Below are 18,941 nucleotides of genomic sequence, written 5' to 3'. Positions count from 1 at the left end.
ATTCTATGAGCTCTGAGACACCTTGGAGTCCAGAGACAAAACGTTTATAATTCCTAAAATTATAAAACCCTCACATATTCTCCCCTGAAAGCTTGACATTAAGAATGAACATATTGTTCACCCTTTTAATAATACCTGGTTCAACAGACGAGCCAACACACCCTGATGATACCCGAGTTCAGCTCAGGCGCTGGCATCTCTCCAGGCTCAATCAGTGGCAACCTGTCTGAACCCTGAAAGGAGACAACACACTGGAGGAGATGGAGTAAATCAGAGATTTGCTTTTGATGCAGCCATATAACACCATGATAAAACTTTTATTTTTCAGTTCTGATATGCAGGATATGTGCTCCTCGTTGTCGCTTATTTTGTTAAAACCCATGAACTTGGTTTGGCTGCAGAGGGAGTTTTGCTTTTAGAAGGAGGTTTGCATAAATTGATACACCAAAATTAATTTCTAGAAACAACCGATGAGTTTCTCTTAGTTCTGCATTTTTGCCTTTGCTTCTTTTAGAAATGAAGAATAAATGTTCTTAAACAATTACCTTAAACTAAACAAACTGAAAGAAATTTTACATTGTAAAAATTTTACATTTTACTTTTTACAAGTGTTGTTATGGGGATACAACTAAAATTCTGTACATGAATTATATGCTGTAAATGACTTGTACTCTTGTGTATCCTTTTGAAATATGTTAAATCAATTTTTGAGACTGCTGCAATGTGCAATGTATTCATCTTTATTCCACATAACATTCAGACACAATGTTGGAGATTTTTTAAAAATCCAATTTTATTCAGTTTTTCTACATGTTTCTGTTCAGAGGAAGAGTTCCTAACATTAAAAAAGTCCTAATTGATAAGTTTAACTGATAGATTGGCAGCTGGCATAAACTTTCAACTAAATTGTGTTAAGTGATGCTGATAGACAGCTTGCAAATACTATAAAGTTACTGAAAAGAACTGAAAAGAACATCTAATGCAAAAACTACCATGGATTCCTTAAAAGACAAGGTCAATCTAAACATGTAAACAGCTCTGTCAATCTAAGATATTTAATATGAGAAATTATTTTAAGACTGTTTCATAAAGCCTTTTAGTTAAGACAAACAAAAATAGACTACAGATTAAACACAGTCTGATTCTTCAAGCCTGATGGACAAGTCTTTCCTGGCCTTGACAGTAGTTCCTTCCTGCCTGTACTTTCAGGATAACTTCTTCTAAAAATGTTTCGCAACTGTATTTGAATTCCTAATCAATCATCTAATTTCTTTTTTACTACAGCCACAAAGTTCATCTAAAAATAAGCGTATCTCTTTTCTTTTTCCTCTGAACTTGACACCAAAGCTTTTGCTAAAAAATAAAGCTTGAAATCCCATTTTTAGTAACTTGCTGCCGAAAGCAGATACTGCTGATTGCACAAACTCAAACACAAATGAGCAATGAGGAATTAAACCTCTAGATACACTAAAGCTAAATGAATTGATTTTCCCAAAAGAAAACCAAAAAAGCTTGTAGGAAGCAAGTAATCAGTAAACAAAAGAAACCACAAAAGCAATAAAGAACATCGTAAACCTATTAACATTACACAGAGTCAAATGTTAAAGAATAATCTCCATTCCAAAGTAAAAATCATTTGCCAAAATATTAACAGCAACAAGTACAAGGCAGCCTTGCATTAAAGCCAAAGCTGGAACAAAGCACACTTTGGGTGAACTCACACACTTTTGCGGTACAGATGCGCCTTGATCGATTGTGTCCTTCACTATTTGGTGATCAGTCCCATTGCCCCACCTCTGCTGCCATTAGCTGTCTCTTTCTCACAGCTCCCATCACCATCAGACAGAAGCAACTTCCAGACACACAAAGTAAACCAGCTATCTCATTTCCTGCTGCTCCAGAGCAGTGCATCACTTCCGTTTGAGGCGGGGGGGGCTGAGGCATTTAATACATTTTATTTCATTCTGATTGTTTCCTGGGGAAGTAAAGGGATCCTTGGTGGTCACTGGTGCCTGATCTTCTAGACAGTCTCAGGACACCCACAGAGGCATGCTGGTGGGTTGACTGCAGTTCTGGTGGGTGACTCTGGGTGCACGTCCACAGATGACAAGAATACGAGCATTTTCTCTTTAAGACAATTTAAATTAAAGCTCCAAGTGAAGACCATGGAGGGAAGAGTAGCAGCCAGGCTGCTGCTTTGCTAGCTTCTCACTCTATTTCCGTAGCAGAGACCACCGTGCTGAGGCTCAGGAGGGAGGACTCCTCCTCAGCACAAGCCTGCCTGATGGCTACTGACATACCAAATACATTCTCTGTAATCTCAGTACCCCTTACGTGACATCTTTATGGTCTCCTAATGCAGCCTCTCCTGCCCCTCATCTGAGTGAGGGCTGCTCTGGTATCTGTCATGGAAGGTTCCCCTCTTCTCAAGGCTCCCCCAACTAAAACCCCAAGAAATTACAGCAACACACCTCCTATTGAGCTTATATACAACTTTGAGAATAACACAGCTAGTGTCATGCTTAAAAGGGATGGATACTTCCTCACAGAGTGGTGAGATTTCTCAGTTGTTTTTCTTGAGACATTTCCCCAGTCCACCTTTTGAGACAGTTATCATGAACTCAAATCATTCTACGATTCTATGAACCTGTCTCGAAAGGTTAAGCTTTCACCCCAGCCAAGACAAGTCAGACAACTGGGAGAGGGAAAGAGGAAGAACCTTGAGAGCTTTACAGATAAGTCTGTCTCCTGTATATAGTGGCCAACCAGGAAGACTGACGTGGACCTGGGACTATCAGCTCCTAAGGTTGTGAGAAAGAAAAAACAAGTAACATGTAACACCTGTTGCACACTATGTTATAGCTAAAAAATGTTCATCTATAATTGCTAAATGTTAATTTTGATCTGTTCCTTGGTTTACTGTTCAAGATCTTACATCTAACTTTGCATTTTGGAGTGATAAACATTTTTATTTATTTTTCATTGGACGTCTTATTCCTCCAACACTTGCTTACTATAACCTTGAATTCCTGAGATACTGCAGCATTCCCTGTCACAACTTTAGAAAGATAAAGGAACTATTTGTTACATATTCACCTTCTGCATTACAATTAAAGCAAAATAGTTACGACCCAAATTTTAGCTACCGCTGTTTATGATAGAATGAGGATTTTGCTTCTCATTTATACTATTTGTTGAAGAGGTCTGAGAGACTCAATGCACATTCACAGATCAATGTAAAACATTTAAAGCCTGTATCAACAGTCTCGTATTTCCAGTTTAACATTATCATCATGAAGGTAGACAAACCAGACATCCACACAGTATCCAGTGGAATCATCTACCAGGAACTAGCACACAGGCAGTTCACAGTACTGAGGGTGTGAAGCATGTGAATTTTTCTTTTTGATCTACGATAACTTGATTTGCATGGATTGTGCAAGTGGTTTCACCTTTTGGACCTCTATCCTTGCCAGGGAAAGAGAACTGCTGTGTTAGTGGCTAACTGAGATGATGTCCACTCTTCCAACAGCAGATGATATTGCTGTGATGTTCCTGCCAGTGGCCACTATTAAATCCTGTGTATCCTGCATGCTACAGCGCAGGGTCAGACTCCACAGAGGAGTAAACACCACTATTCCCTAGAACAAGAGTACTTCCGTATGGAGGTCAAAAGTGATAACAGTTCTGTAAATCAAACTGATTGCACGAGAACAATATAAAATTATTGCATTAGAAACTGGGTTAATTAAAGTTTAACGATAGTAAAAAAAAAAAAGAGTGTTTTTGATTCAGCTATTATGTAAACAGGACAGACAAACCCCCCTAAATAACAACATTTATAGCAAAAGAACAATGGACTGCTTTAAAAAGGACTTTTCCCAGTTTGCTTCCACACTTCTTTGGCTCCTTTAATGCTTTCTCTTTTCACACACTTCCAGTAACCTTGAATGCCTTGCTGTTGTGGCACCTGTTAATAAAGTTAAAGTATGTTTAGCATTTACAGAAAAAAGACTCTTATTCGCAGACTGTGTAAATATAATATGTAATGCAATGCTGCTGCTCCCATAGTTCACACGCATAATAACAAGTTGTCGGTGGCAGCACTCCTTCCAGATTCATAAGCAGTAAGGAATCTTCAGTTTAAAATATAACTTCTTTCTATTCACTATCTCTACTTGTGTTTCTATGAGCATTGACAAGATAGTTGTAGCAATCATCTGTGGTATTTAAAAATGGTGATATTAGCTTGTTACCCTCAAGCCTCGATGAATTCGGTTCCTCAGGACTCCAAGAAACTCGCCGTGGCTGAGGCAGTCATCTCCATCCAGATCAAATATCTTGAAGATGGTATCCAAAACATTATCTGAGAGCTCCTGTCCTGTTGCCACTTTCACTGCTCTCTTGAACTCAGCTAGTGAAGACATAATATTACATCATAGGTGACTGTGAACTTGTAAAGAAATTGGAAAGCACATAAATAGCAGGATTCTGGACAATTTACAATGTCTCATGGGTATCCTAACTAGAGGACTTGGGATGTGTGAACTAGTAAACTATTAGGACTCAGTTCACGTGTTCTTGAGCTTGTTTCACCTTTCCTAACACTATCTTTATTCACTGTAGGATAAATTTTTGAAATGCACTACTTCTCCAGCAACAGTAAGAGTGATCATTTTTGCTAGAAAGAGCTGCATGCTGAAAACTTACGTACTTTTGGGTGATACCTGTGCATATGGATGGTAAGCATTTGCCTCACTATGCTCTCATAAAAAATACTACTATTTTATCTCGAACCAGTTTCATGCCAATTCATTCTGCAAGAAAACTCTTCTCAGAGAACAGTATTTTGTTATACGCTCCACCTCAACCCACAATCCCCTCAGCAACACTGTAGAAGAAACACAGACCATCAAATACTCAACACACTGTTTATATCACATGGCTTTATATACCTGTAGTTCTGGTTTTTAAAGAAGTAGGCTACCTTCTTAAATTATGATGGAAGAGTTTACGAGGATTTATGGCAGAAAAAGCTGTCATACCTCTCTGGAGATCTACTTTCCTCTTCAGCTTTTTAGCCTTCTCTCTTTACACTACCATGTGCATTACAGTAATACCTTCTATCCCCACTTTTGGTCTTGGGGTGTAAAGAACTTGGAGTTTTGACTCAAGGAAGATGAGGAAATTTGGGGGGGTGCCATAAAACAGTGGATAGTAAGAGTGAAATTATTATTATAGCAAGTGCAATCACAACATGTGAATTGGATGCATTTTTGAAGGCATCACAGAAGTGTGAATTTCAAGGAAGGACTGGAGGTTATTAAAGTATAGCAGTATTGTAGATTATGACAGCAAGTTGTCCAACTAAGTCAGAAATATAGTAATAATGCGGTTCTGCTTTCATAAACAAGTGCTGTTTATAAATAGCATTATAAATATGATTAGTTTTGAAGCTTACTAGAGGAAAAAGCACTCCTCACTTAGCTCTCATCTTTGCCTCTGAACAATTCCTGTATAAATGCAGTTAATTTACAGTTGGTTTAAATATAATTAAGTTAAAAATTCTGCAAAAGAATATACCATGATTTGAAATGGACATGAAATATGAGATGCTTATAGTAGAATCTTCATCTTGTCTTTAAAAAGATGTTAACTGTTTCAGCTCTTGAAGCTAAATAGAAATCCAGAGATGGCACTGCACCACTTTTTGGAACAGAACATGAAGGAGAAAGATCTTCTAAAATGGTGGAGCACAATAATCTTCAAAGCAAGAAGGACCACCTTATCAGAGAGAAAAGATGAGCTGCTAATTTAGAAGAAAAAGTCTAGAATAAAAGGAAGGACTAAAGGACTGTCTTATTTTTAGCTAAATATTCATATGTGTGTGAATACACACATGTACACCCATGCAAACAGCAAGACAAAGAACTTAGTGAGATTCAGGAAAAGATTAGACGTGTACATGTAACATCCGTGAGTTACCTCAGAAGCTGACTGTTTTCGATCACAGTACGGTTCAGTGAATAAACAGAGTCACAGCTGCCTGTTGGTTAGGAATGAGTTTTTACAAGGAAACATTACCAGAGTCAACACCAACTGTTGGCTGCCTCATTCTTTGGCACTTAAAATTGTGATACTTAATAGAGAAGTGAGTTAAACTCTCATATCTCACTTATAACTATTATTTCACCATTAATTCATCCTCTTTCCTCTCTGCTCTTTCTACACCTTACGCAAATAAATTCTGTCTGCCCTCACAGAAGAAAGATGTCAAACCATACAGGAGGACCACGAACCCAGCTGGGAGCTGGAGCACATGATGGAAGAAGAGAAGGTGAGGGAGCTGGGGAGAACAGAAGTGTAAGGGGGGATCTCGCTGCAGCCTTCAACTACCTAAAAGGAGTTAAAGAAAAGAGCGCGCCATGTTTTTCTCAAAGGTGCATGGAGGGAAGACACATCACTGTAAGTTGCAGCAAGGGTTTGACACAGAGAAGTCTTCAAGATGAGAGTGGTTAAGCACTAGAACAGTTGCCTGGAGAGGCTGTGGAAATAAAACTCTTCCTGAAGGATGGACTAACTAGTGATGAAAATCGCAACTTGTAAACCCCCTCACTTTTGGCCGCCTTTGGTTCAAACCCCATCCAAACATTTCTCTCTCAAGAATACTGAATTCTCTTCCTGTCTTCTCACATCTCTCTCACCTTTTTCACAGGAGCCCATCAAATATTTATTTCAATGAATGTTAACGTCTCATCAAATTTCCTTAGGAACCTTTTACATTACTATTTTTGAGTAACTTACGAGAGCTGTCTTTCAAGTATAACAAGTAACAACCTCAGGATTACAACAAAAAGCATTTGTATGTCCATGAAACTTGTTGCATTGCTCCTATTTCTACTAAATGGGAAAGAAGCAACTTCTCTTCTCCAAATCTTTATTTTAAAACCCGCTTTACTACATTGTTTTTCATAGCCATGATTGCATAATGTTACTTACGCACATGGAGGAGGCAGTTTGGAGGCATACGTAAAACACAGCAAGATGCTAAAGACCCTCCAAAAGAAAAGATTTCTATCATTTAGTTTCCTCAGAAAACTAGTTTCACTATGAGGAAGAAGCTTTGTTATCTTGAACTGCTACTAAAGCATGTAGTGTTTCAATAAATCCTTCCTAATCTAGAATTTAGATTGGACTGAGAGCAGCCCTATGGAGAAGGACCTGGGGATACTGGTGGATGAAACATTGGGTATAAGCCGGCAGTGTGCACTAGCAACCATATCCCGGGCTGCATCAAAAGAGGCGTGACCAGCAGGTCGACAGAGGTGATCCTGCCCCTCTACTCTGCTCTCCTGAGACCCCACCTGGAGTACTGCGTCCAGATCTGGGGGCCCCAGTACAGGAGAGACATGGAGCTGTTGGAGCGAGTCCAGAGGAGGGCCACTGTGCTAGTTTTGGCTGGGATAATTTTCTTCACAGCAGCTAGTACGGGGCTGTGCTTTGGATTTGTGCTGAAAACAGTGTTGATAACACAAGGATGTTTTCATTACTGCTGAGCAGTGCTTACACAGAGCCAAGGCCTTTTCTGCTCCTCACACCACCCCACCAGCGAGTAGGCTGGGGGTGCACAAGGAGTTGGGAGCAGACACAGGCGGGACAGCTGACCCCAACTGACCAAAAGGATATGATGTCATGCTCAGCATATAAAGCTGGGAGAAGAAGGAGGAAGGGGGAATGTTTGGAATGATGGCGTTTGTCTTCCCAAGTAACTATTATGCATGATGGAGCCCTGCTTTCCTGGAGATGGCTGAACACCTGCCTGCCCATGGGAAGTGGTGAATGAATTCCTTGTCTTGCTTTGCCTGTGTGCAGCTTTTGCTTTACCTATTAAACTGTCTTTATCTCAACCCACGTGTTTTCTCAGTTACTCTTCTGATTTTCTCTCCCATCCCACTAAGGGGGGAGTGAGTGAGCAGCTGTGTGGGGCTTAGTTGCTGGCCGGGGTTAAACCAGTACAGCCATGAAAATGATCAGAGGTCTGGAGCACCTCTCCAGTGAAGAAAGGCCAAAAGAGTTGGGGTTGTTCAGCCTGGAGAAGAGAAGGCTCTGGGGAGACCATATAGCAGCCTGAAAAGGGGCGTACAAGAAAGCTGGAGAGGGACTGTTTACAAGGACATGTAGTGATAGGACAAGGGGGAATGGCTTTAAACTGAAAAAGGGTAGATTTAGATTAGATATTATGAAGAAACTCTTCGCTGTGAGGGTGGTGAGGCAGTGGAGCAGGTTGCCCAGAGAAGCTGCGGATGCCCCCTCCCTGGAAGTGTTCAAGGCCAGGTTGGATGGGGCTTTGGGCAAGCTGGTCTAGTGGAGGGTGTCCCTGCCCATGGCAGGGGGGTTGGAACTAGATGGTCTTTGAGGTCCCTTCCAACTCAAAAGTATTCTGATTCTATGGTTTAGTCTGCTGTGAGTGGTTCAGCATATGATGGCACATTGGAACTTACAAATAAAAAAATTTTGGGAACTTTATATTATTATTTCTTCATGAAATAGAATTAATTCAGAATAAAGAGGAGTATAATATTTTTTTACTTCATAGTGCTACTTTGGGATAACTTATTTACATTAATTCTGTACCAAAAATGCATTTTTTCTTTTTTAAAAAAATACATACAAAAGATGTGCAGCACTTACCCCGTTTAACAGGACGATTGGCTACAGTAAACATCTGCATGGCAATAGAAAAGTCTTCCAGGTTGTTTGTAAACTTGCAAAAAGTCTTGAATTCTTCCAAACTGATATTCTAGAGCATAACATAATTCAGATGATATATAATGACGAATACATTCAAACACCAGTAAACCTGTTTATTTAACTCTGGCAGGACCTAGTGTTTAGGTGTGATTGCTTACTCGTCGTCAATATTTGTATTTCTCAGCTGGCACATTATCACTGTTCTTACTGGCATAAAATTCAAAAGCTGCAATAATTCACTTGGAAACAAGTTACATTATGAGATACTAATATTCAAATGAAAACCTGTACATACAAATGAGGAAGCAAACCAAAGCATGCTTTATGGACCAACCTCTCCTGCCTCAATTCTGTCCTTCACGTTCTGCCAGTAAATTTCATTGTTTTCCTCATCGGTGAAGTACAGTAACCATTCTGCGAAGTCTTCTTTTCTCATGACATTCAAACCCTTTGAAAACTTTATGAATTCCATTTCTTGGACTTCTGTTTGCAGATTTTCCATGAATCTAAGTGTGAACAGATATTATCCAACAGTTGATACTTGCATCACTGTCTCACTATTACTACCTTAGCTACTAAATGCAATAGACACTAATGCAATCACAGATTCTATCAACATCATTGTTTAAAACGTCACTAGTTTAATCTTACCTGTACTTGCAGATTTGTTTCCATGGCTGCATTTCAATAATGACACCAGTAGGGTGCTCTCTAAGTCTGCAGTCACAGATTGCTCCTAAGATAATTTACAGGTCCACTTGGCATATAGTTTTTAAGAATGTTTAAAAATGTGCAGATAATGAGATAAAATGATTGGTAAGGCAGTATTATGATGAATAAATGAAAAAAGACATGGTAACTAAAGGCCTGACACATGATTTATCAAATTTCCTATTAATAAGAGAGGATGACAAGGTTGGAAAGTGCCTAGAACAATGAGACCCTAATAATCACAAAGGTGAAAGAAAAGAGGAAACTTGAAATCATCACTGCAGGAAAAGGTGACTAAAAGCCTCAAAGATTATAACTGCAAAGAGGGGTTTGGCAAATCAGTTCTGCACTCACTAGAGGATAGATTAGAGAAGATTACAATTGACATGTACAGAGTTCGGAAGAGCACAGAAAATGATGTTGCAGGTGTTTGGGAAGCTAAGAAGAGAGCTGTCTGAAAACAAAAAGGGTGAACATCAAGGGTTTTAGGAGACACACACTCTTTTAGGAAGAAAAAAAAAAAAGTAGCATGAGAAGCAAGTAACAACCCGCAAGTACAGAGCTAGAACTGTAAGCAGAGTTGTGGCTTTGAGTTTCCTGTCTGGTCTATGAGACCATTATAATTTCTTCTGGCTTGATATGAATTTCAAAAGTACAAGACAATACTGTGCGATCCATTTGGTAATTTCCACTTCAGGAATGGGGCAATCCAAAAACAAGTGATAATTTTTAAATATAAAAGCTAAAACCACAGTGATGCTTGCCAGAATCCCTTCGGTACTTCAAAAGAACCCTGCTTTATTGAGTTACAAGAATTATTGACAGGAGGGAATGAAATGCTCCTACATTGTGACAAAGCAATTAGCTGGAGAAGAGGACAGCTAAAGGTCTATGTAGCAAAGCTCAGTAGAGGCTCATTTGCTCATCAGTGTTTGCACGGCCTCACTGGATTTGAGTTCTTTCCCCTGAAATTACGGCATTTTAGCCCGCACAGCTATCTTTAGTTCTTTAATGAGATCACTTGGACAATTAGTAGCTCGAAGCTCTGTGAAGTCCATAAGGGGTTAGCTGAAGACTGCTGTTGCAGCATAGGATCTCTCCTGTATTTTTCCCTCTAATAATTAGAGCTGCACATGCAAATAAAGGGCCAACAAAATGCTGCATGGCTCAGGACACGCAGGCAAATGAAACCCTGACAGTGGAAGTGATTTTAAGTTTCAGGCTAGAGTTTTATTAGGGTAATACTGAGGAGGGGTATGACATGTTCTCACATTTTATATGGGCATTTTTCTGGTCCAGTAAAGGGGGTTACAAGGGTTCCACAGCATAGGCAAACACTGAGGTATATTCCTCCACAGTCCACCTTAAGACCTGGCTCACTTTCAAGTCCCTTGACTCTCCCTCTCACAAGGGGATGAAATACCAAAGGACCTGTTTGTGCCACCAGTGTGACGGGGAGGCCCCTTGTCTTACAGACCAGTGAGAGCCTACTTGCACAGCTTGCAAACCACTCTTCAGCTTTCAGATGCAGCTCCTGTCCTTGTGACCCAGGAGGTGACAGCTGCCTCTGGCAAGCGCGGGCTAGCAGCAGCAGTCCTGCCGCACCGCCTGCAAGAGCCTCCTCGGATCCTGGGAAGGGAGGTCAAGCTGCAGGGGGAGAGGATGGCATGGACCAGAGACCGACTAGGGCCACTTGGCTGCATTTTGGGAGTGGCCATCAAAGGCAAGGAGTAGATGGTATCTGGGATGTGTGGCTTGTGCTTGGCTGGAAGTCACAGCAGAGACCATGCAGAACTGCATCTTTGACTGTCATTTCCAACCCATGTAACGTCCGGTCTGGGGGAGGAGAAGCTGCTGAAAATGAGGTCACTTACATAAATATGACTAAACCGTGGATGTAGGGAAACAAGAAACCATGTGTTTCATTTTCTTGGCCTTTAGTCTGTGAAAGGTGAAGCCATTCTGCAACAGACTTAAGGTCTGGTATTGAAAGTAAGAGTAACTTATCTTGGGGAGCTACCTCTCAGTCATTTGCTTTACTGGTCAGTAGCCACAGGTGATGACAAATGGCATATTCTTCCATCTTTTCTAAATATTGCATTTCCTTAAGCAGAAACCCCTCGGTGACCTGCCCTCTAGCCATACCCAGTAAAGGCAGGGCAGCTGAAAGACCGAGCATTTCCACATGCTGAGGGAGGAGCAAGTGGCCCAGCCAGCCGCACACATCAGCCAGCTGAAAGGTGCAGCAAAGCCAAAGAGGAAAGCGAAGGGTTTGGCTGTGGCATTTGGGATGTGTTCTTGCTTCTGCACCCTCTTCTAGTCGGACAGCAAATGAAGTGTTATGTTTCTCCAGCCCCACTGTGGGTTTTCCACTGCCTTTTCTCAGGCCTGGGTTCTTGCCCTCTCCAGTTGCTTTGGGGCAATAACACTGCACCCTTCCTGTGGCGCGACAGCCACGCATCTTGCTGCACTATGCAGATAAGGGAGGGGAGAGGGAATTACTTATTTAAGTACAAAAAATTTAGCGGAAATTTAATTTCAACTTGTAAGCTTGCTCCTGGCAAGCCAGAGTGGGAAGATTTCCTGCCGTACTAAATGCTACTTGGAGCAGCAACTGAAATGTGCAATTTAAAATTTATATGTGATAGTCTCCCATATTACAAAAATTAAAATACTATGAATCATCGCATCAGCATTCTAGGTCACTCTTATTCCCAGATGTGAGAGTTAAAAATCCTAATGAGGTTTTTTTCCAAGTCAAAGTTATTAAAAGTTATTAAAAATAACTTTCTGGTTAGGAAGTAAAACTTGATACTTAAATGCCAAGACACCACCAGGGATACTTGCTTTTGTATCTTCTGGATCATGGTGCGATGAGTTTCAGCTGGAAATTCCTTAAAAATTTCTCCAGATATTTGGAAAAACAAGCATAGGAATGAAATTCCTGCTCTCCCAAAGTCAGTGGGAGCTTGGCCGGGGACTTTGAAGGGAGCCAGAATTCAACTACAGGAACAGGATTCTGACAGTAGATGTGCTCTACAATTCAAAAATAATTACACTGGGAATACTCTTATGCTATAGTAGCTTGAAAATAAAAGCAAGCCGTAAGTTTCCAAATAACAAAAAGGAAAGGTAAATAATAAATTTATAAGATGAGGAAAAGGCTAGGAACAGACAGTACTTTCTTTAAGATAGCCTGTTTTATCCACATTCTCTAAAACACCCACGTTGAAGGCCAATGGCCAAATTCGTCACTGTGTTACAACAGCATCCAGAAACCTTATCAGGATTTATCCCTCATTTTGTAATGTGCTCTACTATAGAAAGAGGGAGTCTCTCAAGACTTTTTGGCAACTCAGCTTGAATAGAAGTGAACATGTAATAAAAGCGGGGAGACCTCAGGAATGCAGCTATTCCCCCTCCAACCTGCGATGTTGCAATGAAGTGCCAGCGTTGTATTCCTTACAGCACACAAAGCAGTAGAATGAAACACAAAAGGAAAGGTTAGGGAAAGTTTTCCTTCCTATAGCTCTTGACCTGAACTGAAAGTCTGTGCAGAGCTTTAACACTCTAATACGGAACTGACTAGTTCTTGTCACACTGATTTATAGGAAGGAAACTTAAGAACAAAGATAGTGGAGGATATACCGCCCCAGCATTTGCACTCGGTTTTGGCTCCTCTTTGGACACTGAAGTCCTTTTGAAGACTTGATAACCCTCTCTGCACCAAAAGACTTGCAAATCAGCTGCAAGGTTCCCTTTTTGCAATCTGACTTTCAAAACATAATATAGAAAATCTAATAAGGGCTTGACCGTTAACCTTTAGAGAACATTTAGATCTCTGCCTGTAAATTCAGTTTTGCAAGCAGTAAGACAGTTAATCAATCTCACTACTTTCAGAACTACAGGCAAAACCCTCTTTGATTTACTGTCTCCAATGTTTCCAAACCAAACCACTCCCTTTCATTTATAAGCATTCTGTAGAAACTAATCTATTCCTTTGCTAAGTATATAGGAAAGGAAGGAACAGAGATTCTTCTAAACATCTTTACTAAATACTTGGGAAATATTCAGATTCAGTTACGACAGGAATATACAATCATGAAGTCAGATTTTGTTCCCATCTCCACTTCTTCACTGTCTGATCCTGGTTGCACGACATGTAATCTCTATGTGTATTAGGGCTCTATATACATATACACACACACAGATACGAGTGTAGGTACAGAGACAAATAAGGAGGCAATCATACTCTATTTCTGCAAAGCATTTCCAAATCCCTAGATGAAAATCTCTGAAAAGGTACACATTATCATCACAGCAAAGAGATTCTGCATCCATGCATTGGCACAAACACAGAACAGGACCAGAAAAATGTCAGCACTGGCAGTGTGGTTCAACCTGGATCATTCTGCTTTCTTAAATGAAAGGTTTCAAATGAAACGTACCAAGGAATTCAAAATACTGAAGGAAAGAAACAGGACAGGTAGGGAAAAGGCATGTTTTGTGTAGGGTTATACAATTTGTGACATTCAAGCTAAAGCAGAAAATAAAAAAGAAACCATGATTAAAGAATATTTCTGGTGCAAAATTCTATTAACTGATGAGAAGTTTGGAAGCAACAAATCAGGTAAGAAAATGCCTTAGACTGGATTTGAAATGTTAATTTTCCTTACATGATTAAAAGATGCCCATTGTTTAATCATACTGGGAAGCACAATTTGTAAGCCATCCCAGGGAAAAAAACACAACAATCAGAAAGTTTTCTGAATATTCTTTCCATACTCTCTGCACTTTTACTTTTTTTTTCCCCTTCAAGGAGATTGTGAGAGATTTAAGCTTGCTTGGGGACAGATTACAGAAAAAAAATCATAGCAGTCGTAAACTGTTTAGGGAGTGAATTACTGTCTCCTCTTTTATTTGGGATTAGACATACTTAAACAAGATCAGTAAGAGACTTTTTTCAGGGAAAAAACCCAGTGGCTGTCAAAAAGAAATATTTGCTATACCTAAAAAATAGCATGCACGGTATAGCTGGAAATTAAAGTACAAGTGAAATATTTTTTGGAAAGAAAAGACCAAAAATTATTTCCATCCCCAAAACCAGGAGAAACCCATGCAAAAGAATAAAAAGCCTGGAATCCCGGACCTCATGTTTGTAATCTGACATTCTCTAAGATGGGTCCTGATATTAGAAGATGACATTGCTGTTGAGGTGAAAAACTGAGTAGTGGTCATCTGAAACAGAAACTTGTTCAGATCTTCTGAGAAGAAAGTCTCACCTGGTTACAGCTTCTTGTATTAAATCTACCCTTCTTTGTTACATGATTTTAGGCTTGCTGCATATTGGTTTATATTTTCTTAAACTGATGCAGGAGAATAATGATTCCAGCTGAATTTGACTAGGAGGCAACACCTTTACTAGTGATGTACATAAACATACTCCAGAACAATTTAATTTAAATTTCCTAACTTTTGCCAGGGAAACAAGCTGTCACTTTTGAAGCTGTAAATTATTAGTAGTAATTATCATATTGTCCTTACGTTACGAACAATACAACTGGCAAGAAATCATGTAGCAGTCTGGAGCTGAACATGTGTTCCTTGAGTCCAGTTGTAAGATCTCTGAAACCACCTTGTTACTATGGGAAAGACATGGGATGGTGTGCATCCTGGATTGCTTCCACTTCTAAGCCGTCCCAGGAGAAGCTGCAGAACAAAGCGGGAGTCCCACCACTGCTGCTCAGCAGAGAATGAAAATGAACAGCTTTGGTTGCTGTTTTGACTATGTTCTGGAGGATAGTGAGAAAAGAGCTTGACTGGTGTCACAAAATACCTATGAAAAGGTTACTTCTTCACTTCCATGCTCCCAGCAGCCCAAGAAAGGCTGAAAAGTGATCTGATATTCTGTTTCATGGCCTCATTCTTTATGTCTGGTAAAAGCGGCCTAAGGATTGTCCTTGTGTGCATCACCCAGCTATGATTTCCCAAGAACCATGCAGCAGCTGGAGACAGAGGGAGCACAGCATGCTTAACCATCTTCCCTGCCTATAATCAGTGTGCCTTCTGCGTGCGGGGCAGTGGGGAGGCAGGCACAAGAGCTGGCTTACATCAGCTCCACGCTGCCTGCAGAGATATAGACGGTTTCCATTTTCTGTGTGGCATGTGAATGCAAAGAAAGAACAGGGCAACTGAATTGCCCTGATATATTGACTGTGGCTGTCTGACATTTTTTAAATGTTTGGACTGTGGGCTAAAGGGGTCGGACATCATCGGTGTACATGTAGATACAGATGGTTGCATGCTTACAAAAGGATTTTTTAATGTCAGCCAAACTGAAAAGGAGGAAGCATGATGAAAATATATATAAGTAATGAGGTGAGAACACTAGTCTCGGCTTTCTGAATTCCCATGTAAGTCCAGTGAAATGTCACAGAGAGAGCATTCCTGCCTTGGTTTATTTATTTATTTTTAGTTTCAAGGACTCTACAGCACAGCAATATCTGTGTATTTAACTAATGTGACAAGTTTTAGTGTGTCCTAATCAAACCTAATCACCCCTACTTTCTACTAGGTACTACACTGATCAATGGAAAAGCTTTCTAGGCAAGAACTTGGAAAATGATAAAAGCACTTACCATCATTATTTTCTGCTTTTGACAATGATCTATGTCTGTACAGCTCATCAGTCATCTCTTGTAAAAACAGCGTGGCACTTTGATCAAACAGCCAACAATAGCTTCCCGTGTAAGGTAAAATGTTATGAGAGGCCATCAGATAGAAATCACATTTTCTCTGAACAATAGGAACCCAGAAATGATGTGCTTGATTTACTTGCAAATAAAATCATGTGAAAGCTGATATCTTCACACAGGTTAAAAAACAGTGATCCTTTTATTCACCTTTCTGCATGTTAAACAAACTTCACTGTCATGTTGCAACTGAGATGGAGTGTCTACGCAGTGATAAAGAGGCACATTCCAGCTCCACGAAACATAACTGCCACTGTTGAAAAATTACCTGCATTAAACCTTACACTTATCCCACAAATTTTAAGACCAAGATGTGGGAGTTTGATTTTGATTACAGGCCTCTATCTGTGTGGTAGGCAAAGGTCTTTAACCTACACGTTCTGAATGTACTAGGTACATAGTTTCATCAATGTCATGCCTCATTGGGTCAATGTAGGATTTTATCTAAAACCTGAAGCTTTTCAGTTTACACTGTATATGCAAACACCTTTTACTGGTGCTCTCTGCCTTTTGTTTCATTGAGAGGATCTATGGTATTTATAGAAAAGGGAGCTGGAGGCATCTTAAACTTACTTTACTCACTTAGATTCCTATTGAGTCGAGGTCTTCAAAAGGGAAAGGCTGTTTATTTGAAGACTGGTGGGTGCCAGAGCCAGTGGAGCCAAACACTTAGTGTTAGAAAAATTGCCACTCTTCCTTTTCTACTCTGGCTTTCTCCAAACCTCTACTGATTGCAACAACATTCATTTTTAAGAGGGCCAACACAGATTCTCTGCTTCTGAACATAAACTGAAGTAAAACACATTATCCTAATTTATTTTTGCAGTCCGTAAATTACTTGATTACTTTTGTAGACAAGGTAATACTGATGTAGTTAATCTTCTCTTGATGTCATGCTACAAGACGTGTGTCAAGATTCACACAGGTATTTAGGCACTTAACTTCCATTTATCTCAAAGACAGACTGTGAATTTGGATTCTGAGCCCAAGTTCACAAAGCAAGATGCGTGTGGAGTTCATACTAACAGGAGAAATTGATCTCCCAAGTAACAGAGAGTTTTAACCAGTTAAGTTGTGATGCCGTGTGGGTGGTGGTCATCATTACTGATCGAAATAAACATTGGAAGAAAGAATCCCATTCAATTAAAACACTAACAGCTGATTCCTGGTCGGGTTTTCAAGTCGAAAACCACAGCAGAACTTCATACATGTATATGACAGATAAACTGAACGGTTCCCTACACCAGTCTTAGAACTTTCTATTAACTTCTCATTTTGCAAAGCTTACAGTGAAATAGATGGGTATACAGCGCTACATTTCCAGGAATAATGGCCGCTTGGTATTCCACTGCATGTTCGGTCTGATGTGGTGTTTCCTGTCTGGCTCAATTCTCGGTTCTGACAGAAGTGCCAGGAAGTATCTGCATAGTCCCGTTGCAAAAGTAGTTCAAAGGGTAAAGGAAAAAGCACAGGCAAAGTTTCAACCGAAGCTGGAATCTGCAGCAAGCAGAGAAGTTGCCTGTAGCCTACCATGACAGCTGTAATTGGGAGGGGAGTGTCTCAGCTCAGAAAAGCTTTTTTAATTGATTAGCAGGCACTTTTTTGGTGATTTGATCAAGAAAAATACTCATGCATCATATTGTCTTAAGGTATGCCATCACACAGCTGCCAAGAATGGCCCTCACGGCCTCCAGGCCCATTGCTGCTTTGGAGTTACGGTGCTCAACTCTTCCTGCAGACAGCAGACTCCAGAAGCTAAATGAGAAAAGTAATCATGCAAAATCATGAATAATCTCCTGCTTTATTACCTGCTTAACTTTCTGATTCAGCTCAGTGTGAGGTCAGATTAATGCCAGTGCTGGTGCAAAGTAGAGGGGGTAAGGAACAGGACTGGTTGCTGTTAGGCTTGCCTAGCTGAAAAAATACCTGAAAAACTCAGAATAGCGAAGTTTGTCCTTTCCTTCTTTTCCAAAGAAATGTACCAGCAACATGGTATTAACACCACAGCTTTCCAGTTCTGCTCCCTATAAAACAAAAAAACTGCATGATTAATTATTATGCATTCTATGATTATTAATATCTATTCACCACAAATCTAGAAATATTTATTTGAACTAGAATTTCACAAGAGACATTTGCAATTTAGTTACTGTTTCCAAAGCTATCACACAGGATCTCAGAGCTGAATAATTCTTCCACATCAACTGGTAACAGTGTATTATATGTTCTGCTTCTGAATAGTCTGTATGAAAGATGAGTACAATTTACAATGACCTTCAGTGTATTTTATTATTAGAACTGAGAAGGTTGCTAGTTAAATCTTTACAAACCTTCATGCTTAGGTGAATAGAGGCTTTAAATAAAGTTAACATCTTTGTAAAAAAGTTTTTAGTCAGGTATTTCTGATTTGTTACAGTCCTTTAAAAACATTCATGATAGTGTAAGAAACAAAACTAGAAAAATACAAACATTCACAGTGCTCTGTTATAAAATGGTCTACAAGGCTTCTTGCAAATTTTCAATATTAGTGACTTTTCTAATTATATTTTTTAAATCTGACAAAGAGATTTCTGCAGAAAAAGGATGCACATTATTTCAACTCACCAGCATCTTTAACGAGCCTAAAACCACACATAATGCTGGATTTCTGTTCTATTCTTCTTTCAGCACTACCATACTGGCATTTCTTTGAACACAACAAAACACTAAGCAACATGAAGAGAAGGG

General features: G+C 39.8%; 1 protein-coding gene across 1 annotated transcript in view; it reads right to left on the bottom strand.

The window, feature by feature from the left end:
• Positions 1-771: 771 nt before the first annotated feature.
• The window catches only part of MICU2 (mitochondrial calcium uptake 2), a 155,307-nt gene continuing 137,137 nt past the window's right edge, over positions 772-18,941 (bottom strand). The window contains exons 8-12 of the mRNA XM_054813967.1: positions 18,141-18,238; positions 9,086-9,257; positions 8,692-8,800; positions 4,257-4,414; positions 772-3,970 (exon numbers count right to left, since the gene is read on the bottom strand). Of these exons, the coding sequence (XP_054669942.1) occupies positions 3,866-3,970; positions 4,257-4,414; positions 8,692-8,800; positions 9,086-9,257; positions 18,141-18,238 (642 nt within the window). The 3' untranslated portion in view covers positions 772-3,865. The remainder of the gene's footprint in view (positions 3,971-4,256; positions 4,415-8,691; positions 8,801-9,085; positions 9,258-18,140; positions 18,239-18,941) is intronic.

Source organism: Grus americana, chromosome 1 (genome assembly GCF_028858705.1).
Source record: "Grus americana isolate bGruAme1 chromosome 1, bGruAme1.mat, whole genome shotgun sequence".
In the NCBI taxonomy this organism is placed as follows: Eukaryota; Metazoa; Chordata; class Aves; order Gruiformes; family Gruidae; genus Grus; species Grus americana.
This window is presented reverse-complemented; position numbering and strand designations above follow the sequence as displayed.